Genomic DNA, 27114 nt, shown 5'->3' with positions numbered 1-27114 from the left:
CAGGAGTTTTAAACCAAGATGCGACCTAATCTGATTTATGTTTTTAGAAGTACTTTTCATTCACAAAGGGTAAGGCTGCAAGCACTTAAATTTTTATTTTTAAAGATTTTATTTATTTGACAGAGATAGAGACAGCCAGCGAGAGAGGGAACACAAGCAGGGGGAGCGGGAGAGGAAGAAGCAGGCTCACAGCAGTGGAGCCTGATGTGGGGCTCGATCCCATAACGCCAGGATCACGCCCTGAGCCGAAGGCAGACGCTTAACCGCTGTGCCACCCAGGCGCCCCAAAGCACTTAATTTTTTATAACAATTTGGGAACTAAATCAAAAAGCATGCAACTATCAAAACTCTCAAACAGGGCAACCAGGTGAGTGAATGAGGCTTCATTTCCTCTAAAAGGATGCTTTATAAATGTGTGCCGTTTAAAATTAGGGCCAGAGGTCTGATCACCTTAGTTGTACAGCAGCTCTGCTGAAGAGATCGCTTCTGTCCTTTGGAGCACGAATTTGATGTTAAAAACCTCAAAACAAAACACAAGTATCTTCAACCATCAGGATAAGTCCCCACTGCTGTCTGTAAAGCTGATGTGTAAAGTTAGCTCGCTGTTGTTCTTCACAGTTACACTGGAAGTCAGAGGCTGTGCGAGAAAGAGAGGACACGTTGGTCTCTGGTCATAATGGATTGTATTTCTTTTCCTGGGATTTCTTCTTCTCCTCCCCCTCCCCCCCTTCTCCTTCTTCTCCTTCTTCTCCTCTTGACTGTTAAGAATGAAAACAGGCCAACTCTACTGTCTCAGATGGAGGGAGAGGAGCGGTATCAGAGTGAAGTGGATAGGGATTCTGCCACGCACTGGACCTCAAAAAAACTGCTCGTTCCTATCTTGACTTTCTCAATAAATAATGAAAATGCCAGGGACTTATAAATGAATGTTTTATTGGCCTTGCCTATGTTTCTGAAAGAGGCTCTCTTCGCTATTCGGAGAGGAAAACTGGTTTAAGTTAGGGAGTTTTAGAAGAGTCGGGATTAATGCGCAGATTACCTTGCCTGCTTACGAATAATCCATGATGGATTTTAACCCTCCTCTCCGAGAATCAGTCCACTCACTCTTCACTGTCTGGAGGAGCATAATTTCCTAACCAGTACCTTTATACAGAGAAAGAATTTATTTCAAGAAGATGAGAAACTTTCTTAATTCAATAGCTTTAAGATAAAGTAAGTGTATGAAATCATTAAATGACATTCTAACATCTTTATTACACTTCAGAACAACTTTTTAGACCAGTGTTTGCTTTCCTACCCTTTAGCAAATAAAAGTCATTCCAACACCTCTTCTGAAAAGTGACTGTTAGGAAGATTGTAAATTCCAGATTGTTGCCTCACTGGCCCCAGAAAAACTAGTTGGGAGGGTATACCCGAGGAACCTCTTAAGCACTAAATGCCATTATAACTAATAGCATCTCTACGTTACTCTGGTATTGAGAGGGGGGAAAAAACAATAAGATTTAAGTACCACCAAAGAATTTTAATAGTTCCTTAGAGATTACGTTAATAGCGTTTAATCATAAATTATGCCTCTTTCCTGTGTTCGGTGACACACACTAGGAAAATATGTCAGTTGATGAGCAGTTTCCAGAAGAGATATGCTACATAAATTATGTTTCTTTTTTCATCATTACTTTTATTCTTTGAAATAAATCTTTTGAAAATGGTGGCTAATTTTCATAATAAACTAAAATTTCATCACAAACTAATGAGCTAATGTGTGTAGCTTTTGAAATATTTTTTCTGCAATGTAAAAAAGGAAAAAAATCAGTGCTTTTATCTTTATTACGTTTATATAAGGAAGACCTTGAACTGAAATCTAATAGTTTTTTGCTGACTCGCCCAATGCTAATATGTGCCGTGATATTCATTTTATTGTTGTTGCTCGTTTGGAAACCTCAGGATATAAAATAAACTTAATTTTAAATGACAGCTATTTGACAGCCTGAAAGTAGTATTGCGGGTAGTGGGTGCAGGAAGATGACAGTTTCTGAGTCCAAACATTTCATGTAGATTAGAAAGTGGAGGCTCCTATTTTTTTAAAAATATTTATTCATTAGTTTTAGAGAGAGGGCACATGCGACTGGGAAGAGGGGCAGAGGGAGAGGATGAGAGAGAGAGAATCTCAAGTAGACTGCCCGCTGAGTGCAGAGCCCCACTGGGGGTTAGATCCCAGGACCTGGAGATGATGACCTGAGCCAAAGTTAAGAGTTGGCCGCTTAACCGACTGAGCCACCCAGGCATCCCAGAAAGTGGAGACTCTTAGATGAGAAGCTGTTGCCTTGTGAATTTGCCTAGCAAGAAACACAGTTGAGCCCAGAACCCAGTTCTGTGACTCCTGGTCCAAGGCTCCGTCAGTCCAGAACTATCAATGATAGCCTAGATTGTAATCGTGGATGTATTAGCATTAGTGTAACTTTAAACCCTGTCATTAATGTAACTGGAGACTTAGGTATTTATGTTTATAATTGGTATTAAAAATATCATGGAAAGGCCAATAAAGCAATGAAACACTTTTTTTAATAAAAATTTTTATTATGTTATGTTAGTCACCATACAGTACATCCCTAGTTTTTGATGTAAAGTTCCATGATTCATTACTTGCGTATAACACCCAGTGCTCCATGCAATACGTGCCCTCCTTACTACCCATCACCGGTCTATCCCATTCCTCCACCCCCCTCCCCTCTGAAGCCCTCAGTTTGTTTCCCAGAGTCCATAGTCTCTCATGCTTCATTCCCCCTTCTGTTAACCCCCCCCTTCTTCTTCCCTTTCTTCTCCTATCGATCTTCCTACTTCTTATGTTCCATATATGATTGAAACCATTATTTTTGTTTTCGAATGCTTTTCATAATTGGAACCGGTTTAAAAACACAGTCGTCCACTAGAGGTCACCTTTCTTCAAGATGAGGGTCAGTCCCCTTCCCTAATGCTCTGTTAACCTGGTTTTAAATCAAGCACCTCCGCCTTGGAGAAGTGAACAGACTTTTCTGTCATGGGGGAGATGGGGGGGAATTCCACGTGGTGCTGTGGCTACACGCTCTTGTATTGGTAGGTAAAGCTGTCTGCGCTACTGAAAAACCTGGAGGGACCGAGGGAGGCTGTGCCCCCTGCCTCCCCTGTGCGCGCGCACGCGCGCGCACATGCACTTTGTGCTAGTTCTGGCTTGACTCCTCTTGACAGACCAACTTATTTTTATTTGAAAGTCTTGTGTTAGCCCTGGCAGGTTTATACTACCTTTTACTTTCCTGCCACTGCTCTCTGTGACTCCAAAGGCTGGGAAAAGAAAAGGAAATGGTCCTTAAAAACCGACATAAATTTGGGATGAAACCATGTAGACTTCACCCAAATTTATCTGAGTCAGTTACTATTTTTCTACAGCCTGCAAGTTTCAGTCAGCGTTGGCCAGAAAATACTATGGGGAGAGGACTAGGACTGTGTCCAATAAACAAGCACTTTGGCAGATTCTATTGAAATATAAACCATCGCATTATTCTAGAAGGAGAGGGAGGCTGCCTGCTATAGCACTGCCTGACGCATCAGGTTTCAAACTGTGTATGTAGAAACCCAGGGTTGCAGGAGATATTTTTAGAGGCTCACTTGCACCTGTTCTATGAGCTGCTAAACACCTCATCCCCAGTCCCCCCCCAAAAGTCAAATTGGTGATTAAAGAGATGTGAAAATAATTCTGAATATAGATGCAAATGAGATTGTCTATGAGACCTCGGGCTTTTGGAGAAGAGTGGTCCTGAAAAACTGTGGTAAGAAGAATATAACATTTCAGCCCAAATGTAGTGATTCCTTCCTTAATATCTATGCAAAGTATTTTGCCCCACCCTCTTTTTGACATCAGCATATTAATTTATCCCTCCAGGCTAAGTAGTCTTGTATAGTCCTTAAAACTGAACTTGTAAATGTGTCATTGACCATGTTCGAGGTACCCCTGGACTGATCTTACTGAAAAGTCATGCCTGTGCATGTCCAAGAAGGAAAAATTATCTGAGATGCCCACGGGGCCCAGCACGGTCCTGTGCCAGCTTAGGGTCAGGTCCATCCACTGGGCACATTTCCTCATCAAGCCTAGCAGGTGGATTGCACAATGCCAAGTGAATGCCCCACACCTCAAATGAGCAGGTCTGGTTCTAGAGAGATGACCTGTTGGAAGTTTGGGCACTCTGTCTTTTCTTATCTGTTCTTATGACAAATGCGAGCAGTTGCTACATATTGTTAGTAAGTCAATCTGGAAATAAATTTCTTATTACTTTGCTTTCAAGCTTCTAGATATGTTTAATGAAGAATATCAGAGATTGCAACATAAGCTATTAAAAAGGCTTGCCACCATTTCCAACTACTTATCTGTGTGAAACCAGATTCTCTTGATGTGGTGCAAACAAACTCAACAAATGTAAAAATATAGTTGGAACAAAACTTCAGCTGACATCTATAAATTCTATTTCCAAATATTTATGTACAAGAAAACAGCCTCATGTTCTCAATAAAAGATATAATTGGTAAATATTATAAATTTGAACTAAATATTTTATGTTGCTCTAAAAACACTTCTATTATTTTGCAATCAGTTTTCATTTTAAAAGCAGATTCTAATACTTCAAAAAAGAAAAGAAAAAGGTGACCACCATTGATTCACACTATAATTTGCTCAGGACATTATTTTTTAATACCTGAAACAAAAGTAACCAGGGTCAGAATAGTCAAAACTTCTGAGTAAATTAGTTTGCAATGGTTTGTAAGACTCTCAGACAAGTTCTTTATTTATAGTTACAAGGATAAAAAAATTATAACCTATCTCATTTTTATACTTCTCTCACTTCCCATTTCTGGGCCTCAGAACATGTGGGAATATTCTGATACCAAGCATTCTCTCTGTCATGTGAGAAATGACCTTGATGCAACTGGAGCCTCCAAGCCCATCACAGGCACTCTGTCCCAGAAGTCACGGACCAAATTAACAGGCTCAAATCATAGCTCATTGAATCAATTTAAAATGCATATCAAAAAACAAGGAAAAGGGGACACATTGACATACGTAGGATACAGTGTAGGACCATACTACCTGGATCATAGGTTCTATGATATTTCTACGTCCAACCTTCCTGCCACAGCCACCTTCCCTGTCGATGATAAGGTTGTGAACCAGAGTTGAAGTTTGAGAAGGGAGGCCCAGTTAGACACAGGTGTCTGCCAGTGACATGCAGCTTGCTTTATCAGAGACACTAGGGACAAGTCCCTCCGGCTTCCTCCGTAGCTCGCCCCCTCTCCGGATGAGCAGTATGGATTGTATGTGCGTTTCTTGGGCGGAGGACACATAGGGCCAGAATGGATGTCAGCAGTGGACAGTCAGTGCACAATCTAATGAATATTGAATGCCGGGTTATTTAGTGTGTTGTGAATATTAGGCGCTTCTTTCTTCTTTCCATTCCTTTCTGTGCCCTGCACACACATGCTTGATCCATGTCTAACACATCCAGGTTACTTACTTACTTACTGATACTTAACACATACCGTGAATTCCGCCTCTGTCTCCTTGCTTACTCATTATCTCAATCTAAACATCTTATGCGTTTCCCGTGTGTCTGACAAGCTACCACATACTCATCATCTATTCTTCGCACCTCATAAGTTTCATTCATCCCGTTTGTTTTTCTTGTTCTTCTATAGCATTGACTGAATATTCTCAAGTAATACAGCAACACCCTCTACAAAATCTCTTGGAAAAGCTTTCCACCATTTTGGTCCAGACTCTCTGATCCCACCCCAGCCCTCCCTGCCCTTCAGGTCTTAACCACCTGCTCCTTTAAGGGCCCAAGGATACTCCGCACCTGTGCTCCTGCATCTTTCTCCATTTCCACCATGACCTCCTCCTTACTCAACACTGCTTCATAACTTTGCTCGACATATCTTCAGGTCCACGGCTGAATGAAGACCCATCATGTGCTCCTGGTCTAACTCCAGGACCTGGCCCTTTTGGTTATTTTTCACCCATTGTCTTCAATTTCTCCCTTCCCACTAGCTCCTTCCCTGCTGAACACATATATGTTTGGGTCTCCCTTATCTTAAAAATCAGCCACAACCGCAGCCCCTCTGATTTCACTATGCACTCCAGCGCACAACCCTAATGCTCCAATCCATCAACAAACTTCCTTACAAACTGCTTTCTACTCAGTCCTTCAACTTCTCAACCGCTTGTAACCTGGCTTCCACCCCAACACACTATGCTCTCAGAGGGACCCATGACTTCCTAATAGTCAGAACTAATGGCTCTTGGTTGTGTTTACCTTCCACCCTACTAGTCTTGTCTGCTTCTCTGCAGAAAAGCATCTGAAGCAATTGAGCTCTGCCAGCAGCCGCCATCATCCCCTCACTACATTGGTTTTCATTTTCCTCTCACCCTGTTAACCACATTCCCTGTGCTTCTTCTTGCCCTCTAAATGCATACTTTCACCCAAGATTAGTATTAATTTCCGATTGCTGCTATAAAAATTTACCCCAACATAGTGACTTAGGTCACTACAAATAATTCTGTTGTAGTTCTGGAGGTCAGACGTTTGTAAGGAGTCTTCCTGGGATAATATCAACATGTCAGCAGGGCTGTGCTCCTTCTGGAGGCTCTAGGGGGAGAATCCGTTTCCCTGCCTTTCCTCTTCTAGAGGCCTCCCACACTCCTTGGTTCGTGAGCTCTTCCTTTGTCCTCAAAGCAAACAACACTGGGCCAAACCTTTCTTTTTTTTTTTTTTTTTTATTCAACAGAGATAGAGACAGCCAGGGAGAGAGGGAACACAAGCAGGGGGAGTGGGAGAGGAAGAAGCAGGCTCATAGCGTAAGAGCCTGATGTGGGGCTCTATCCCACAATGCCGGGATCATGCCCCGAGCCGAAGGCAGACGCCCAACCGCTGTGCCACCCAGGCGCCCCTGGGCCAAACCTTTCTCACACTACCATCCCTTTCTCACACTACCATCCCTTTGTTCCTTCCTCTTTGGCTTCCTCCTTTTACCTTAAGGACCCTTGTGATGACAGTGGGCCCATCTAGGTAACCAGGATAATCTCCCATCTCCCCAGGTGGGGATTAGGACATGGATATACTTTGGGAAGTCATTATTGTGCTTACCATAGGGATGTCTTTATTTCTTACTAGTTCTTTCTCTACAGTCTCTCCCTTCATCTAATTTTCTACAGCTTCAACNGTGGGGGGGGGGGGGGGGGGGGGGAATCCGTTTCTGTTCCTCTCCTGAGCACCTAAGACCTCAGAGTTTTAAGTGTTTTTCTCATTTCATCCAGTCAGCAATCTAATAAACAAGGAATTAACATCCTCAGTGGATAGAAGAGGAAACTGAGGCCCAAGATAGATGGGGTGACGTTCTGAAGGTCATGGTCATTTATACATTTAGTTAAAAGTATTTATTGAGAGCCCATTATATGCCAGGTACTATTTCAAATGCTGGGGATATTAGCACTGAAGAAACCAACCAAGATCCAAGTCCTAAGTAAATTTATGTTAAGCTAGAAATAGAAAAGATAGGTATTTAAGAAGTGAACAGCCAAATGAACAAGATTATTGCAGTCTTCCGTTGTACCCTAGCTAAGAGTTCTCCTCATCTCCAGAATTCCTAGTGAGCAAACAAGAAAATCTCTTTGCAGGCACAAATCATTTGTCATTATATCCAATCATTTATATACTGCCTTATTTCTCTTTCCAAACTCCTTGAGGACAGAAACACTTCTTCACATGGCACATAACAGGAATCCGTTTCAACTACAAGGATGTAAGAATTGAGGGAAATGTCGGGGACAGTACTATGTAAATTATAAAGCCATTTTCTAAGTTTTATTGTCTCAGTGACACTGATTATATTCTTTGGTAGGTCCTTCAAGGACCTAGTTGCCCTAATGTGGCCAGGATTGATTTTTCTCATAATTCCTTTCCTTCCATTGCCCCAAAAGAAGCACAGCTGAACACTTTTAAAAATGTCTACCTGCTTTTCCAAAATTCCTAAGGAAAATCTTAAAAGTTTAAGATACTCAAGACAATGGCTTCCTTGTTCATCTTCCCCACCCCCATAACTTCGTTGTTTCCTAAAATTTCATTATGAACATTTTCAAACTGGACAGTTCTTAGGTGAATATGCATTTATGCCCCACCCACATTCTGCAATTAAAGTGACTAAACTTGCTTCATTAAAGCTTCCCATCAAACGATGATCTCCTCTCTCTGTCCATCAATTCATCTCATTTATTTGATGCTTTTCAAATGCCTGCATGTCATTAACTACAGTTCAGAATTTGTTCACCAGATCTTTTTTATTCTTTTCAGGTAAATTTTGCATACAGCAAAATGTACAAATTTCAAATGTAATATCCAATGAGTTTTGGCAAATGTACACACCTGCATAAGCCAAGCCCTTATCAAATCCCACAGCTTGTGCCAGAAAGTTCCCCATGCCCCCTCCGAATTGGTCCCTAATCCCAATAATTCACTTTGAAACTGTATGCTCACATGACTTGTAGATGTGACTTTGTATCACTAATCTCCATTCTATTGCTATTAACTGCCACAATTGAAAAAAATACTTTTCTGGATTTACAGACACCATAGTTTGCTCAGTGGCAGAAAAACAGCTTAATCAAGAAATGCTCTAATTTTTCTTCCTCTTAAGCATAATTTTGATTCAGATTTAGGTAGAACCATACTGCAACTGCTTACTTTATGATAGGTGTTGATTTCGAGGCCAGCCTACATTGGCTCAGTCAAAGGGGTTTATTTTTCCAAATCTAGTGGCCCTCCATTTAGCATTGTTTAATAAGAACACATTCACAAGATATGAACCTAGAAAATCTGGAGTTGTGGCTTTTTTTTTTTTCCGTACTTTGATGCCTTGTTATTGATGTTCGAGGAGAGGAAGATTTATATTCTTGGGCACGTCACAACTTTCTTAGGCCTCAGTTTCCAGATCTGGAAAATAACAGTGTATCTTTTGAAGTCCTATCTAAATCTGAAACCCAATACTTTTTATGGGAAGAAAGTTGTGTGGACCTAAGAAGAAAAAAGAATCTCTACAGTACATAGACCATACTTAAATAATTCGCCAATATTTTTTGGTCCAAAAATAACAAATGTTACTGTAGTTTGGTAAGTTATTCTAGCTTAAACGTTCTTGGAACAGCTGGTTTCTGTTTAAAGTTTTTTGTACTAGCAAATCATAATTTAAATTGTAACACAAAGTCCTTTCCAATGAATGACTATAGAGGGAAGCTTGCTTGATATATTACCTTTTTTTTTAAGCTTGTTTATACCACTTGAGAGGGGTTTTTGACAGGACTTGGGATACAATTGTCAGAAATCTGTTCTCCCCAGAGACACCTCTGAGTCACTTCCACTATTTATGGAACAGCAACTGTGAAGAGTGGGATCATGTTTAGACTTTTTTTTTTTAAACAACACATGATAAATGTTTTTAGGAGCTTATGTAATCTATCCCAGAGCCTTTAGTTTTCAGAAGAGAACAGAGTCCAGGAAGCAGCTTTTTAGGCCTTTACAGCTTGAAAGCATGTTCCCGAGTCTTTAGGTGATAGATTGTCAAAGCAGTAACTTGAGTCGAGTTTTAACAGCCTTTGAAGTTAAAGCTGTTCTGTCTTGGAAAGTTGGGGTATGCTTTCTGTATTAGGTATAGGATTTTCATGTCATTTTATTTGCTACCTTGCAAAAGGAACTTTTACTAGGGCCTACTTTTCCTTACACATACTTACGATTCCAGAACCTTCTTGTAGGGGGTTGTATAGCAAGGCACTCCACACAGAAGTCTCTGTCTCTGTCCTGTGTGGATGACTCAATGGAGAAGGATGGGGTTTGGGGTGAGGAATATTGAATATTGTTTCCTTTCCCTGAAAAGTTTCTTTCCTCTCTTCATCCTACATTTGACTCATGATCTAGCTCATGTTTCTGCTTCATTCATCAAGCTTTCATTGTGCCACCTGCCAGTGAACAGGCTTAAGAGTCCTGCAGTCCCACGGCCTGTCTTTCTCCTGTATTCCACAGAGAAGGGCTGTGAGCTTCTGCAGGCTACATCTCCAGAGTACTTTTCGTTGGGACCCGGTGAACCTGGTGCGGAAATCTGAACCTGTGAGATCTTCCGGGGGCCCTTCCCTGCCACTTCTTCACTCCCCTAACTGGGAAGCTGAAGCCATGCATGTGAGTGTGTCCCTGGAGTGGGACTCAGGTAGCAAACTTTCCTGTTTGAATCTCAAATCGCAAAAATGAAGAATATTTCTAAAAATAGGTTTTTCTCTTTGCAAGCAACAGAGGTGTTGTTACAAAATTATAAATACATCACCGTATATTCCTAACGCAAATTCCCACCATTCCTTAACATAGGGCTTGATGCGAAAACTTGTCAAACATGTGGATTTCATTCCTCAAGCATAAAGTACTTGTTTTTCTCTGTCGGTAGCATAAGAAAGACTGTGTGGTTAATAGCAAGAGTTTTTGAGGAGGTAGATAGATAGATTGGTAAATGTTAATTAAGAATAATATCCCTATTGAATCTTTTTTAATTTGGTGGTTTAAATTCAGTCAAGTGTTTATTGAGTATCACTTATGTGCTCAGGGCCATTTTATTAAGAAACAACAAAACAAATTGCCTATGGCAACTGAGCAATATAGATAAGGAAATTTTATTTTATTGTGTTTATTTTCTGAATTTGCTGTCATTAAATTAGCTTCAAGAATTTACAGAGCTGGTTGTTTCTTTCTATGTATCCTAAAACCCCAGAATGACCCTGTGAAACATTTCAGAAATCGTTCCCCTTTTTCCCCCCAGAAACATGTATTTCCTTTAAGTACTGTCTGCAAGTCCAGAATTCTTTCCATTATGGGCTCTTAGGCAAAATGGTCTGTCTCTAGGATAGTATGTCCTTTATTGGGTGGGGTGTGTACATGTTCAAGTCCTGGCATTGGATTATATGTATAGATAAACTTGCTTTCAAAAAACCTTGCAGTTTAGTTTCATTTTCACGAAATGAACGAATTAGACTGACTTCAATACCTTAATAAGCTCCCTCCCTAGAAAAATTTTAGGAATAATTATTTCATACGATTTCTGTGTGACTTAAAAGACAGCCAAAAGCCAGAAGAAGGGGGGAATCAAAAGCATTACAAAATAACACCCTTTTAAGGAACGAAGACCCTCCTTTTAGTTATAAAGTTGACAAACACTTTAAAAACTCAACACGAGAAACATCCCTTCAGTGTCCATATTCAGAACGGATTGTTTTCCCTTTCGCACGTTAAAAGTTCCGAAATGATCCTTGCGGCCTCTTTTTTATAAGCACCATGCAAGCAGCATCTGTGGGCTGGAAGGATGATGCCGGAGGTTAGACATGTTCGACTGCAACATTGATCTGTGTCTGTCTCTCTCCCTCTCCCTCGCTGGCCTTTTTCCCTTTAATGAGGACTAGAATGTTTCCACATCAGTTAACTGCCTTCATAAAGCACCAGAAGGTCACACCAGCCCCAGACTGATCCTTTTCTTTGTGCCTATAATATAATTGGCTGATTGTGCCAGCGATGAGCGCGCCCCCTCCCCCAGCCCCGTCCTAGCTCCATGTTTGTGAGCCTCGCTGCTGGTTTCCGAGGAGAGCGGCTCGGCTCGCTGCGCGCTTCTCGGCGCGGGCAGTGCCACTGCGCAGGTTGTTCAGCGAAACAGCATCCATTTTAATCTGCGGGGAGCCCCTGCCTTCCCAGGGCGTTCTCGCCGCCAGTGGATGCTCCGCGCTTTGCCTCTGCAGCCTCGCGGAGCCGTCCTGCTTTGGGGTCTGGGCCCTAGGATGCACTGAGATGGTACATCAGGAGAACTGTTCGTATCAGGTAAGATTTAAAGCCTGATTGTGAGGCCGGAATCCTTTGGGAAAGGAGGCCTTCCTCTTCCAAAGCAGCAGGTTGCCTCATTCCGGATTTTCAAGGGATTTTGCCATCCTCCACTCCTGGCCTTCCTCGCATACAGTATCTGAATTGTAATTAGGTTTTCAGGGGGAGTAATGGGGCAGAAAACACTGCTTCCTTGGCCCTTAAAGCATTTTGTGAAATCCACTGAGGTGATCTGTGCTTTGCACGTTCTGTGTCTGTGCAAATAAGAGGAACTGCTGTAAACTGTAATTGAATTTAAGGGGCTTCACAGAGGGAAAAACCTGGTCAGAATCCACTCGGGTAACATTGCAAAATATGATTTTTGCTCATCGCATAGGATGTGAGTTGTTGTACACCCAGTTTTTAGGATTGCCTTTAAGGGAGTTATGCAAACAAGAAGTGTAATTGATGAGCTGAGAAATTTTCAAAAATCGGCCAGCATGCACTTGATGTTTAAAGCTGCACTTGTATGTCTTTCCAAACTTATTTTTACTAGCATGTTGTTTTCGGTGGTTGGTAAATAAGAATTAAGGTGCTGACATGCATAAAAAACTCCCCATGGAAAATTTTTTAGTATTACATGTTCATCTTTGTGCTAATTTGCTATGTGGAGTTTTGAATTAAACACTTAAACGATTTCAAAAGGCCAGTTCTAGAGTGTTAATAACTCCTTCCTGCAACTTGGACTGTGGAGACAACATTGAAAGCGTCCTCGTTGTAAGCAGACAACGAGAATGTTCTCAGAGTAATTGTTCTTTGCAGCAGCAGGCATGGTTAATCCAAGTCCAGGATGGTTACTATTGGGGGATTACTCAACTGACCGAGTTCAGAAGCTCTAAGAGACCAGTTCTTTAACTTAACAATGCCTCTTCCTTGTGTGAGGTGGGTTACCTGAGACAAGCAGGTGTTTCTCATTAGGTCAGATTTCCCAGAGGTAAACGTATGCAGGCAGAATTGTACATTGCACAAGGCTCAAGACAGTGGTTTGTCAGCTAAGTAAAGTGCGCCTATGAAATATATTTATCCACTTCTCTCTGCTTCAGGATGGGAATTCTGTAATTACAGGCTTGTTTTATTGTATCTTCATTTCATAGTACATCTAGGTCCAGAGATCCTAAATATTGAGATGTGTGCTTCACAGGAATTCCTCCCATGAGAAAGGGAAGATGCTGAGGAAAAACCAAAACTTCACTTATACACAATGCAGAGTTTGAGAATGGGGAATGTCAAACATCTGTGGAGAGCCTAACCTATTTATGGCGTGGCTCCAGGTGACTAAATTACTGTAAAATTAAAATAATTTTTCTACTTTCTTTTCAGAGAAGCTATGTAATTAACTTCTGAAAGGCAAACTACTATAAGATTATTCCCTATACCTTTTCAGTAAGGTGTTCATGAAATCACTGGCTTTATAGGTCAAAAATTGGTCAGGTATCAGCAATTTCATCTGAGGAGAGGGGATTTTGTTAGCTGACTGCTTCTGAAAGGAGACAAATTGATTTTATTTTTCATGAATTACAACATATAACACTGTCATTGTGTGTTTAATAGTTTTGAAATATTTATTGCTTACTTTCACAATAAAATTAAGTGTATTAGGCAGATAATAATAGTCAGTAGATCCTGTATGTCCCTGGGGTTTTGGAGTAGAACTACCTTCATGTGTATGTTTGAAACACCCTCCCTTTATTCATAAATCAGTAAAAACAAAAGCATTAACCGTGAAGCCAAGTCTTAATCTACTTAGAAACCTTAGGTTTAGAACCCACCTGGCACTGCACGTGACTGGATTCAGAATGGGCAGTTTCTCTAAGTCCTTGGCTTGACGTTGTCATAGTCACTGGTGATATCAACAGTAGGATGGTTTTCAGAAACTTGCCCTTTTTTGGATGAAAGCTTATTTATTTGTTTGTTTTGAAGGATGAAAATACAGTGATTAAAGCAAATTCCTTAGGGTAGCATTTTTAGTGATTAAGTAGAATTTATTTGTAGGACTGATTTCTTTCCTCCCATAAATGTATACCAAGGTTTCTTAATGGAGAGTCCATGAATGGAGTTCTAGGGACCATTCCCCCAAAATTATATGCACATTTTGGGGCATATGTCTGGGTGTATATTATTATTACTCTCATCATCATTATCATCATCAGAGCATAATGGCCTCCTAACTGGTCCTGCTCTTACCCTCCTCCCGCCCCCCCCGTCTAATTTTCAACACAGTATCCAGAATGATCTGTTAAAACCTAAGTCAAAGCATGTCACTCATCTCAAAATTCTCCTCCTCAGAGTAAAAGCCCATATCCTCTCAGGTCCCTGGCCCTGAAGGCCTTGCATCAANCTTCCCCCCCCCCCCCCCCCCCCCCCACTGTAGTCTAATTTTCAACACAGTATCCAGAATGATCTGTTAAAACCTAAGTCAAAGCATGTCACTCATCTCAAAATTCTCCTCCTCAGAGTAAAAGCCCATATCCTCTCAGGTCCCTGGCCCTGAAGGCCTTGCATCAACTCACCCCTGATTCCCCCGGGACTTTCCACATTCCCCTTTCCTTTCACTCGCCTCCCACTATGCCAGCTTGGCCTTGAACTTGCTGTCCCTTCTGCTGGTGTGTGCTTCCCTCAGGTACTCCCATGTAGGGTAGCCAAATTTAGCAAGTAATCTGCAGTGTTTGGAACATGTTTATACTAAAAAAAATCATTCTCCGTTTATCTGAAACTCAAGTTTAACTTGGCATCCTGTATTTTTCCTGTCAGTAACTCTCTCACTTCCTTCAGGTCTTTACTGAAACGTCACCTTCTTGGGAAGGCCTTCTCTGGACTTATCTATCAATTTCCAACTCCCCAGTTCTACCCCAGTGTGTCTATTACACTCCCCTAATTTACTTTTATACCTGGCCTTCATCACCATCTATCAGACACGTATTTTACATATTTGTCTATTTTCTGTCTCCCTTAGTTTATGTAAACTCCATGAGGGCAGGGGTGTTTATATTTATATCCATCTGCTTTCCCAGTGCTTAGAGCAAACCCTCAGGTAATATGGATGGATAGACCTACTATGTATAAAATTGACTAAGAAAAAAGGCATTGTAAACATCCTGTAGCATCGTGGTTTCTTATATTTCCATAGCCCCTGGGATGACTTTCCGTCTTCCTCTCTCCTCCCTCCCCCCCCACATACACATACACCATTAACCTGCATGGTTTTCATTGTCTGCGGGTCAGAATATCCCTTTGTTTCTTGTTAGTTTTCTCATCTATGAAATGGGATTTTCCTTAGTTAACATCCTGGCATGGTTCCTACCTGAGGCCGCCTTTCCGCATGAATAAGTGAGTTACTGTGAATTAAGAGCCTCCTTCTTCTGATGCATAGGAGGGGCCCAGTGAAGCTTGTAGAGCGGCCCGGGAAGACCCCGTATCACTTCATTTCCCAGTTATCTGTTGCTAAGGTATGGATGCATAATTGATTCACTGCTTTTCCAAGTAGATGATTATTTTGAAAAAGAGAGTTTCATTGCTACCAAGAGCTTGCAAAGCTCTGTGTGAATTGTTTGGATGCACTGGGCTTCGAACAAGTGAACCCAAGGAGGGATGCTCAGAGAGAAATTCCCAGGCAGGACCTTTTATGGCAGTTTCATTTTGAAAGGCTCTCACGTTGTCATCACCTTCGTGTTACTTCTCCCTCACAGGAGTTGCGTTGGCTGAGACGTTACTGAGGCATGCGTTGTCATTCTCAGTTGTAGCCGTGTTAAAAGATAGAGCTACCGACCTCCATTTTCCAGTCTTGGGAGGAAGCCAATCTCTTCAGGAAAGAACCTTGCCCACAGCAGCTTCAGGCCTGGCAGCCTTCAAGAGGCCAAATTCTTCTAAATGGTCTCTGAGAGCAAGCTTTGAAATATTGTGAACTTGAAAGCACAAGTTTAGGTCAAAGGGTCCATTTTGCTTAAAAGCTCCTCAATATTTTCTCCTCTTTCCCTGCAATTGGTTTTTGGGATTAGTGTGTATATAAAAACAATGACATGCTTTCATCCCTTTTTTTCCAGCGCTTAAATTCCCCTATGACCTCAGATAGAGATCACACCCTCACATTCTTAGCTACTGTGGGAATGGAGACTTGAAAGAGAAAAAGGAAAATGGTATGTGAATGACTCTCATCTCTTTCCTCCCTTGGGAACATAAAGAGATGCTTCTTCACCACACACCTGGCCTTGAGGAAGCACAGTAGAAATCTTTACTGTTCCTCCATTTTCCTTAGGATACATTCCAGACCCCTTTGCGTGGCATTCAAGGGCTAACTGATCTGAACCCCGGGCAGAAACAGTCTAATCCCTGCTCTCCTGCCCCCATATTGCCATCAGTTCCTCCCTTTGCTGTGGTACCTTGGCCTAGAGTGGTTCCCACCCACACACCACCTGCTTCTACCCTATTGCAGGTTGATGCAGCTTTCGAGGTTCACATGCCACTTCCTTTGGGAAACGTCCTCTCTCCTCCCGCACTCAAAATTTCTCCTTCTCGGTGCACTTTGTTTTTGTTTCTAACAGAACCCATTTATAGCTGGTGACATATAAGCCTGCTCCCCCACCAGACAACAGACTTCTTGAAACGAAGGACCTTGTTTTACTTCCCTACTGTACACATGGAGTGTGTGTTCAATAAATGTCTGTTGGATTGAATTGCATTTTCCACTTCTGGTTCTGTGCTGAGTCCCCAGGATCAGGGTCACCCATCGTGACACTAGAGGAAAGCTCAGATCTGTGCACTGTAACAGGGGATTGGTAAAGCTGACCACAGTACTCCTTGTGTCTGGCTTGTGGACCTCTTGGATAGTTCCCAGCATTTCAAACATCCCATGTGCCAAAAAGGGAGATGTAGTGCAAAGAATAAAAAAAAGAGAGAGAGAGAGAGACAGACATCCCAGCCTTCCCAGAGACAGTGCATTAAAAACGTACCTCTGTGCCTGTTTCTCCTGTACCCAGAGAATTTTCCCAAGGCGAACCTCATGGTCTGTCCCCAAGTACTTTTTCAAAATACCTGTGGTTGGTTGAGGCAAGTGCTCATCCCTAAGCTGCCTTTCTTAATATATCGAATTTTGCAAAGTTTCAATGAATCTTTTTACCACATAGAGCAGTAGTTTTACTGCCTCCTGAAACATGAAATTTTTCTTGGGTAAAACATTTCAGTCCGATTGAAGTGTCATACCCAGCACATAAGATAAAAGGTGCCCTGTATTGATCTCAAACAATAAAATTAGGGAGTGTGTCAATTTGAGTAGTGCATCAAGGTATTTTTTAAATTCTTGCTGGAGAAAGTAGTAAACATGCCAAGATTCTAGTGGGTTATTTAATAGTTAAAAAGGAAAGGAAATATATTCTATCCCTATTGACATCAGGCCAAGTGAGGGCTCACTTCCCAAACCCTTCTTCCCGTGAACGAGAAAACAAGATATCAAATTTGAGTTCATTTAAGATTCTGCCCAGTTTAAGCCTGGTTTCTTCCATAGCTAGGAAGAAAAATATATCGACCCAACTAGAAAAGGGAATTTGAAAGCATTTTAGTGCACTGATACAGGCTTTTTTTTATTTGTAAGATTTTATTTATTTATTTGATAGAGAGCACAAGCAGCGGGAGTGGCAGGCAGAAGGAGAGGGAGAAGTAGACTCCTGAGGTGGGGCTCGATCCCGGGACCCTGGGATCATGATCTGAGCCGAAGGCAGACCCTTAACCCGCTGAGACACCCAGGCACCATACAGGATTTTAAACATAAGTTCAATGAAATAATGTTCTGTCTTAGTCTATAGGTTTTTTTTAACTGGAAAAAAATTTTCCCATAGTTAATAGTGTTGAAGAATACTTCATCTTCAGTATTGTGCCTGGTTGATGTAGAATTGTGTTTTTCTGAAGAGGAGCTACCACATGCATCACCTTAATTTAATTAAGAAAATAATTCTGGATGTAAATTCATCTGCACTTGTTTTTAGCCAAGATATCTGAAAATCTAATTTATATGTTTTACCACAAAAGGAACGCAGTGATAAGTACGCAGATGAAAAAAAATCGTTTCAACGGGGTTTCATTATGGGCCTGGTCTGAAATAGAAATTTAGTACCACACATCATTCCTATTTAAAGTAGCACTTGGGGCTTCAAACACCATGATTCAGACTTCAAGTAATTTTAAGAGATAAATACGCAACACATTTTCAAGATGAAGATCTAGTATTTACTCATGGAAAGGGGGTGCGACGAGGGATGGGAAGGAAATAGGAACATCTCTATGGTAAATATCAGTGCATGGATGATTTCTAGAGGGTAGAGACCCCCCCATTCACACACAGGCACACATGCACACAATCTTGGGTAACTAATCACAGTTTCACATGCAGAAGCTCAACATTAAGAGAGCCATATCCCAATTGAGCCACAGCCTGTTATTTATTTTTTTAAAGATTTGTTTATTTATCTATCTATTTATTTATTTATTTATTTGAGAGAGAGAGTGAGAGCACACAGAGGCAGAGGGAGAAGCAGGGAGCCTGACGTGGGACTCCATCCCAGGACCCTGGGATCATGACCTGAGCTGAAGGCAGACTCTTAACTGACTAAGCCACCCACACACCCCAAGCCTACAGCACCCACTTTTCCCAGGAGGTCTCCCATCCAAGTACTCACCAGGCCCGACCCTGCTTAGCTTCCGAGATCAGGTACATTCAGGGTGGTATGGCCATAGACCTATTTTTTATTTAATATCCTCTATACCAAGGGAAAATTTGAAATCTTGATATGGTTACTATTCCCCATGCAGTATATAGAAGCATCAGGAACTACCAAACTTCCTGAAATAGTGAGTACTTTGACAAAAGTACTTGCATTCAGAAGGCAACATCAGAGAGGTTGTGACAATCAACGTAAGAGAGCCATTAGTGGGGCAAGAATGCGAAGAACACAGAGACACGTACTGAGGGCATTAGTACTGGTCCCCCTGGGAAGCTGTGCTGCGGCTGTCAAAGTGACTCAGTTGTGTTTCTTATCCTCAGGTGTTCATTGGGCAGAAAGATTTACGTCTCCTCCGTCTTTGATATGGGTAAATGTCTGGTACTCTGTCTGCTGCCAGCGCTTTCACCTCCTCCACCCCACACTCCCAGTGCCATTATTGAAATTTTCTGTAGCCTGCACCCAAAAGTCTATTTAAAAATTGCCTGCGGGAGAAAAAAATCGCCTTTGGGGGCGCCTGAGTGGCTCAGTCAGTGAAGCGTCTGACTCTTGATTTTGGCTCAGGTCATGATCTCAGGCTTGTGAGACTGAGCCCCACGTTGGGCTCCTCACTCAGAGGGGAGTCTGCTTGAGATTCTCCCTCTCCCCCTGCCCCTCCCCCACTTGCACACATGCGTTCTCTCCCTAAAATACATACATACATAAGGAAGGAAGGAAGGAAATTGCCTGCATGTTTTCATAGGTTATCTAGCTACCCTAATGGAAAAGGAAAGCAAATTTAGGTAAACTTTGCACAGAAGAAAAAAATGGTTTATGTGAAAAGAGATTATAAATCAGACATCAGTTTGTAAAGCACATGGAATTTGGATGTTAAGCCTGAAGGGAAAGCAGTGGGATGCTGAAGGGTTAATCAGGATGAACTAGAGTTTCCATTTATGAATAGGAAAATCTTTTGACAATGCATAAGTGATTTCCCAGTAATGTGGTCAGTGTTTTCAGAGTCGATCATTTCCACCACTGGCCGATAATGATCATTTAAAAGCATTAGCTCACGTGACCAGTGCATCTCACAGTTCAGATTATGGCCTTGACAGGAAACTGAAGCTCTCCGTACTAGTCCTTAAATTTCAGGGCAGGGGGTAAGAAGAGGCCCTCTCAAGCTCAGGGACTGTGAGGGGCTGTGTGTACATTTTCCAAAGGAAAGTGGTAGCATCTGGGCCCATGCTATGTCAGCACAGTTCATTTTAGAGAGGTCAGCAGTAGAGGAAAGAACCAGGGCAAATTATCTATAGGAAGGACATGAGGGGCTGTTTTGTTTTTTTTTTTTTTTTTTAAAGATTTTATTTATTTATTTGACAGAGATAGAGACAGCCAGCGAGAGAGGGAACACAGGCAGGGGGAGTGGGAGAGGAAGAAGCAGGCTCATAGCGGAGGAGCCTGATGTGGGGCTCGATCCCACAACGCCAGGATCACGTCCTGAGCCGAAGGGAGACGCTTAACTGCTGTGCCACCCAGGCGCCCCATGAGGGGCTGTTATCCCTTTGTCTGCATAGCTACTGCAAAACCACCAAACACTATACTCGGCTCAAGTCTTCAAGGTGGTCTTTTGTTTGTTTTTTCCTGTCCTCTACTCATTTGGACCTCTTGGACGTAAAATCAATTACAGTGTTGATCCCAAGCCTCTAAAGTCAGGATCTTGCCGCCATGCCTGGCAGTATGGTCCGAAATAAGAGGATAATAGCTTATAATGAACTTTTTCCCAAGATCTAAAGCTGTGTTTCTGAAATGTAAGGAGCATTCAGAATTCTTAGACTCTTTTTAAAAATGAAGTTTCTGATTCAGTAAGTCTGGGGTGGGACCTGAGAGCTTGCATTTCCAGTAAGCTCCCAGCAATACAAATGCTGTGGTCAGAAGGACACACTTCGAGTAGCAAAACTCTCGAAAACATCAAAGATCAGTCCCTGTGGTAGGAGAATGTTAGATATCTCAAGACGGCACAAGCCATTCAGATAGCAGTAGTAAAGCTCCTTCTGGAAAGGGTCTAAGCTACCAACCTGTCTGTGCGCTGAGCACTCCTTCAGGTGGAGGGACAAAGGAAATTCTCCACTGGGGGCCGCCCTACAAGCTCTTGCAGCAGTGTTTCGGGGGATATGTTCTTCTTTTTTTTTAATTAGAAATTATTCTCTTTTTTCCCTAATAATTTTTTATTATATTATGTTAGTCACCATACAGTACATCCCTAGTTTTTGATGTAAAATTCCATGATTCATTACTTGCGTATAACACCCAGGGCACCATGTAATACATGCCCTCCTTAATACCCATCACCAGCCTATCCCATTCCCCCACCTCCCTCCCCTCTGAAACCCTCAGTTTGTTTCCCAGAGTCCATAGTCTCTCATGGTTCATTCCCCCTTCTGTTTACCCCCTCTTTCTTCTTCCCTTTCTTCTCCTACCGATCTTCCTACTTCTTATGTTCCATAAATGAGTGAAACCATATGATAATTGTCTTTCTCTGCTTGACTTATTTCGCTTAGCATTATCTCCTCCAGTCCCGTCCACGTTGCTGCAAATGTTGAGAAATCGTTCTTTCTGATGGCTGAGTAATATTCCATTGTATATATGGACCACAGCTTCTTAATCCAGTCATCTGTTGAAGGGCGTCTCGGTTCCTTCCACAATTTAGCTATTGTGGACAATGCTACTATGAACATCGGGGTGCATATGGCCCTTCTCTTCACTACGTCTGTATCTTTGGGGTAAACACCCAGTAGTGCAATGGCTGGGTCATAGGGTAGCTCAATTTTTAACTTTTTAAGGGACCTCCACACTGTTTTCCAGAGTGGCTGTACCAACTTGCATTCCCACCAACAGTGTAGGAGAGTTTCCCTTTCTCCACATCTTCTCCAATATTTGTTGTTTCCTGCCTTGTCAATTTTTGCCATTCTAACTGGCGTAAGGTGGTATCTCAAAGTGGTTTTGATTTGAATTTCCCTGATGGCTAATGATTTTAAACATTTTTTCATGTGTCTGTTGGCTAACATTTGTATGTCTTCATTGGAAAAGTATCCTGTTCATATCTTCTGCCCATTTTTTGATTTATTTGTTTCCCATGTATTGAGTTTGAGAAGTTCTTTGTAGATCTTGGATATTAATCTTTTATCTGTAGTGTCCTTTGCAAACATCTTCTCCCATTCCATGGGCTGCATCTTGGTGTTTTGACTGTTTCTTGGCTGTGCAGAAGCTTTTTATCTTGATGAAGTCCCACAAGTTCGGGGGATATGTTCTATCACTTGTCTCTTTGTAGTACTTATTAGAGAACCACTTATGACAATAAAAGGCATAGGGGTTAGAGGAAGGGAATGGTCTTTAGTATTTTCTTAGTACTAATCCTTGTTGCTATTGTTTGGCCTGGGAAAATTTCCATCTTGGATTTTGAGGTGCCCTTCTCCAAGAGATGATATATTAATAGTGTATGTGTATATACATATATGTATGTATGTGGTCAATATATTATTAATGTATATATATTAACTTGAATATATATAGTTAACAGTGAGAGTTCAGTCATTTTAACTATATATATAAACCCACCGGTTAAAATTAAAGTTAAAAGATGTTAGCAATTAGGCTTATAGTTTTGTGTATTTTACTCAGTCTTGTAAATCTCTAGATGTTTATGATTTCATTTGTGTTAACTCTTGACAATAAATAGCTCAGTGGAGTAGGATGCTAACCTAGGCAAGAGATTGAAATTCTTGAAACTTGTGGTAGCCCCTCCCCTTCAACCCAACCAGACCCATTTTCACCTTTTGAACTTACGTGATTCCCACAGAAGATTTCAGTTGAAAAGCACTAATGTGAACTATTAATGTTTCCTACTGTGGAGCATTTAGAGGAAACATTTTAAGTAACACATACATTTGTCCTCTCTTTGTGTGTTTATTCAACAGCCTTCACTGTCTGCTTAATGTGTGTAAGACGTTGTCTAGATGGTGTGGGGAAAGCGAGACAGATAAGCCAAAATCCCTGCCCCCTTAGAAAAAAAGCTTGCCACCGTAACAGCTGTTGGAAAGAAGCCACAGTGGCGCTAAAAACACTATGGCAAACGAAAAAGGGAAATTCACTCTACAGCGTGTTAGGTCATGACCGTCAGTGAAGGAGCTTTTATTTCATTTCTTGAAGCCTAATTGTCAGGGGATAGCAGTGATCGATGCTGGGTGTTCCAGATGTGCGATTTAGAAAACGTTTCCGTACGTGATATTCTGTGTGCTTCCAGAAATCTCTCTGTACTGAGCTCTAATTTTTAAAAACTAGGCTTGATTATTGTATTGTGTGCAGTTGTTTCTTACTGAGGCAAGCAGTGGAGGGTGGTCTAGCACGCCCGTGTAGACTGTTAGCCCCAGAAGTGGAGGCCCCAGGTTTCATTTCTGGCCTGACCATTGGCAAGCTGCCACGCCTTGGGCAAGTTCCTTAGCCTCACCATGCTCTCGCTCAGCTATAAAGTGCAGTGGATAATAATATCCACTCCAGAGGGTTACGGCGAGGACTAGAGACATAGTAAGAGGCACCTGTGAAGTGCCTGGCACAGAAGCGAGCCCTCCACAAAGGGTGGCTATTGTTACTATGTTAACATAAGTCAGATAACATGATGTGTGCTTCCTTCCCTTTAACTAACCTCCTTTGGCAGGATTTAATAGACCCAAGGTCCTTAAAAGTCAAACACTTTTACCCAAAGCCTTAGCTTCGGAGAATTTGTCAATGTTGGGAATGCCCATGCTGGGGCAACACTTGGTGGCCAGCATTGCCTCCCAGGCCTGGAAGGGGTTCTGCATGCACATAGTAGGACCCTTGTGCAGAGTGAGGGTCCTGGGGTCTGGAGGAGAGCAAGATAAGGGAGAGCTCTACTGGGAAGAAGACCTGCCCAAATGCAAGCGTGGCCTCTGAGATACAACTTGTCATCATACCCTCTGGCAAACGTGTGAGTCGTTCTGTCGGAGCTGAGCTGGGGAGATGAGGGTGGGCTAAAGGCAGGATTTGGATTTGAGGCAGGGGCTGCACAGGACGGTATCTGCCGTAGAGACGTAGGGCCACAGTAAACTACATTAAGACACATTTATGCCACAAGCCTTCCACAAATTGAAATGTTGTTTTGTTTTTTTTGTTTTTTAACTTGTGGAAAGAGACAACTGAATGTGAGCGTGTCAAGGCTATCTTGAATGGCATTTTTACTTTAGAACTCTGGTCTTCGCAGCATTGAGGTTGGTCAGGAATTCATACTGGAAAATGTATGGAGTAGGACATTTGCTGCTTTCTGTCCAAGTATGTTCGAGTATAAGATGGTTTGTTAAATGGGGGCTTGGCCTTTGGATTCTTCTTTGGCCCCTTTCTCCTGCAAACAGTAACATTTTTTAAAATACATAGCCGTGTGTTTTTAGTTTATGGTAGTGGTGATTTGATAATGATGAGTATGTGCTTGTGTGTGCGCTCCTGTCTGTCTGCTGCTCACAGCAAAGCATCCTCCAGCTGTGGGCCTTCTCCTCTGTATGTAAAGCCAGTGAAAAACCAAAAGCCATGGGAAAAGGGTAAAGAGAGCAGCAGAAAGGAACGTTCTCTTTTGTGAAAAAGCCCGCCACTGGTTGGAGTTTTTTTTCCCCACTGACTGGATTTTAAAGAAAAGTTGATGGATCTTTTTCTCTTGCCTATATGGATAGAACAAAGCACTGATCCTGAGGCAGAGGGGTCCTTCTCTGAGTCGGAAATAAATTTTATCCTTGTGCTCAGGCTACTACTAGAAGATGAGATTTTCACATCTGATTTTAAGAAATGATTGGTTATAGGAAAAAGGCGGGGGGGGGGCAAACATCTGTCTTACAGGTTAGCCTTTAAATTATACTGTTTTCATTTTGTCATGGGATACCCGGCTTTTAAAGTCACTACTGAAGTCTGGGAGGCTGGGGTTCTGCATCTATTTTTATCCCTCACACTACCCTGGTTCAGAATAAGGTTGCTGGTTTCCTCCCAGGGCTCCAATCCACACTCAGCCCTGAACTGGGGAGTGGGGGAGTTAAATCAGCTTTCCCTGGATTGGGAGGAGGAAAGGTGCTAGGAAGAGGAATCCAGGCGGGATCCCTTGGGGGAAGGGGACAGTTGCCGGTGGGAAGGCTGGACATTCAACACGCTGAGTGTCAGGGCAGAGCGAGCCTCAGAAACAGCAGCTGCCCCCGTGCCAGAGCTCAGGACAGAGCAGGGAGGCCGGGCAGGGCGGTGTCTCTGGGACAGAGCAGGGGCAAGGACATACACAACCAGGCACAGACTCGCAGCTGGCTCTCCATGTCAGCATGAGCAGTAACCAGGGTACTGGGCAACTGGCACAGCAGCCTATCAGAATTCATGGGAGGCTATTAAGTGAAATTGTAAAGAGTTAAAGGATGAATTTGGACAGTGATGGAATGGATGACATCATCAGTCAAGAATCCCCATTGGATATGGAGGGGAATTATAAAAAGGTAAGGCGGGGGAGAGCTCTTTTGTTTGTAAACAATCGGACCATTTTTCTAACTGGGAGAAAGAACACCCTTGAGGAGTGGCCAAATTCCACACTCGGTAGCCATTGCCATAATATATTCAGGAAAGCTAAATGCACAGAAGTGGAGGCATTAAGTTGGGGGGGTTCTTCTTTCTGCTTTTCCCAGCTTGTATTCATTAATATAGTATAACAGTCACTGGAATACGCATGTTGTTATTCTGAAATTGAAAAAACTCTATCATGCATTTAGTGGCTAGGCAGTCTTTTTATGTAAAAGAATAATTTTTAAAATTTTTGACATTTGTTGATAGTTTACCCGTGCAGTAAATAATTACTAGAATGCTTAACCTGTCTTTTAAGTTTGACTTTTTTTAGCAATGAAAAATATAGTTTTACTAAGAGAAGGGTGGGGTTTTGAAAAAATTGATATAGTATCTGCTAATTTGTTTTGAAAGACAGTAAATATATTTTTGGAATGTTTTATCTGGTAATTGTCGGTAATAACAGGCCCAAGTAAAAATAGCTTTAGTTATATGGGTGAGGTCATGAAATTAAACTACAAGTATATGCTTGTCTGTCCACAGAAGGCTAAACCACACTACATCCTTTCCCCCTTATTATTTTCCACAAGTCAAGTGTAGGTCACAGCACATCACAGTGTGGAGAATAAAGGTCCTTCCATCATGGACCTAAAAAGTAAGACCTCTTTTCCTTCAGAGGTAAATCCTAGTTGATACCACCTCCTTGGACAGCAAAACTTACTGCTCAGTTTTTAATTTGATTAAATATGTCATTAACTTTTTTCCCCCAGAGTATATAGAAGTATATATTTTCCCCCAAGATATACAAAGTTCTATCATGATAGTTTCTTACGTATAATAATGTAAAATATAGCATTTTATACACTAAGTTGTGTTTGAATGTGGGGAATGGTTTAAGTATGTACTTCATTTCTTAGAGCAGTTCACAGTAATTTATGCTCTTTTCTCCGGGACCCAAAACTTACATGTGTAAAGAGGTTTCAGTGGCCTGCCATGTTGTCCTGTGCATTGTTCTTCCCTTGCGCTCCCCAAGAAGGGAATGAGTATCCAAGGTGATAAGTGTGCTGAATACTGAAACTCTGACACCTCTCAGCTGTCCCCTCCTGCCAGAAGTGGGCGCGCCAAAGAGGCACAGGACACTCAGCCGTCGGGGTGGGTCACTTAACCCAGCCCTGAAGACAAGCGCACAGTTCTCAGACCGCCTCTGTTGGCAGTGCCAAAGGACTGCTCACGCTCAAACCTTTTCTCAGGTAGAAAAGTGTAGGTCAGTTTGCACTTAGGAAAAATGAAGGACATACCGTGGCTACTGCAGTAACGACAGAGTAATGACCACTGTAGTTTTTCCCTCCTTGGAAACTGAGAGAGCCCACATGCCTGGAATGAGCAAGCGATGATATGCGGGCAACCTGATACAGCATTGACTAAAATGACAAACATGCAAGGCTCAAGTGGCTTTAAAACATCATCAGCAACGAAACAGAGTTGCACTGTGCAGTGCCTTATCTAATCGAGGCAGGAGAATGCCTCCTGTGATGGCAGGAGAAACAGTATCTAATAGGTGAGTACAAAAGACCACTAGCCGAAACCTGCTAGACGTGTACGATCTGCAGAGATCACTCTGAGAGCCATTCTCTTGTCATTTCAGCTTTTTAACTACTCTTCTTAAGCCAAGGACTTTCAAGCTAATGTACATGCTGGTCACTCTGAAGGCTTCATTATGCTAAAAAAAAAAAAAAAAAAAAACTTGATAATTTCATCATGAATTTCTGGTGAATCAGGGCGACATATGTTTTCTTTAAAATATAAAGAATGAGAAAGCAGTTACCTACTATAAAAATCACTTTTCCTAATTCAAATCTTTCTTTTCTACGTTTTTC

General features: G+C 41.9%; 1 protein-coding gene and 1 pseudogene across 7 annotated transcripts in view; one reads left to right on the top strand and one right to left on the bottom strand.

The window, feature by feature from the left end:
• LOC100472458 (schwannomin-interacting protein 1) overlaps positions 1 to 27114 on the top strand; it is a 559220-nt gene that overhangs the window by 489486 nt on the left and 42620 nt on the right. The window contains exon 1 of one of the 7 annotated variants that reach the window (XM_034663803.1): positions 11646 to 11921. The exons of 5 other annotated variants lie outside the window; for them this stretch is intronic. In XM_034663803.1, the coding sequence (XP_034519694.1) occupies positions 11892 to 11921 (30 nt within the window). In that variant the 5' untranslated portion in view covers positions 11646 to 11891. Of the gene's footprint in view, positions 1 to 11645; positions 11922 to 24710; positions 25177 to 27114 lie in introns of those variants that run through there. One more of the 7 variants, XM_034663800.1, reaches the window with a different exon arrangement.
• LOC117795439 lies at positions 18577 to 18685 on the bottom strand (annotated as a pseudogene).

The sequence above is a fragment of the Ailuropoda melanoleuca genome, chromosome 1 (assembly GCF_002007445.2).
Source record: "Ailuropoda melanoleuca isolate Jingjing chromosome 1, ASM200744v2, whole genome shotgun sequence".
Taxonomy (NCBI): Eukaryota; Metazoa; Chordata; class Mammalia; order Carnivora; family Ursidae; genus Ailuropoda; species Ailuropoda melanoleuca.
Note: the sequence above shows the minus strand (reverse complement) of the source record. Positions and strands in the feature narration are given on the sequence as shown.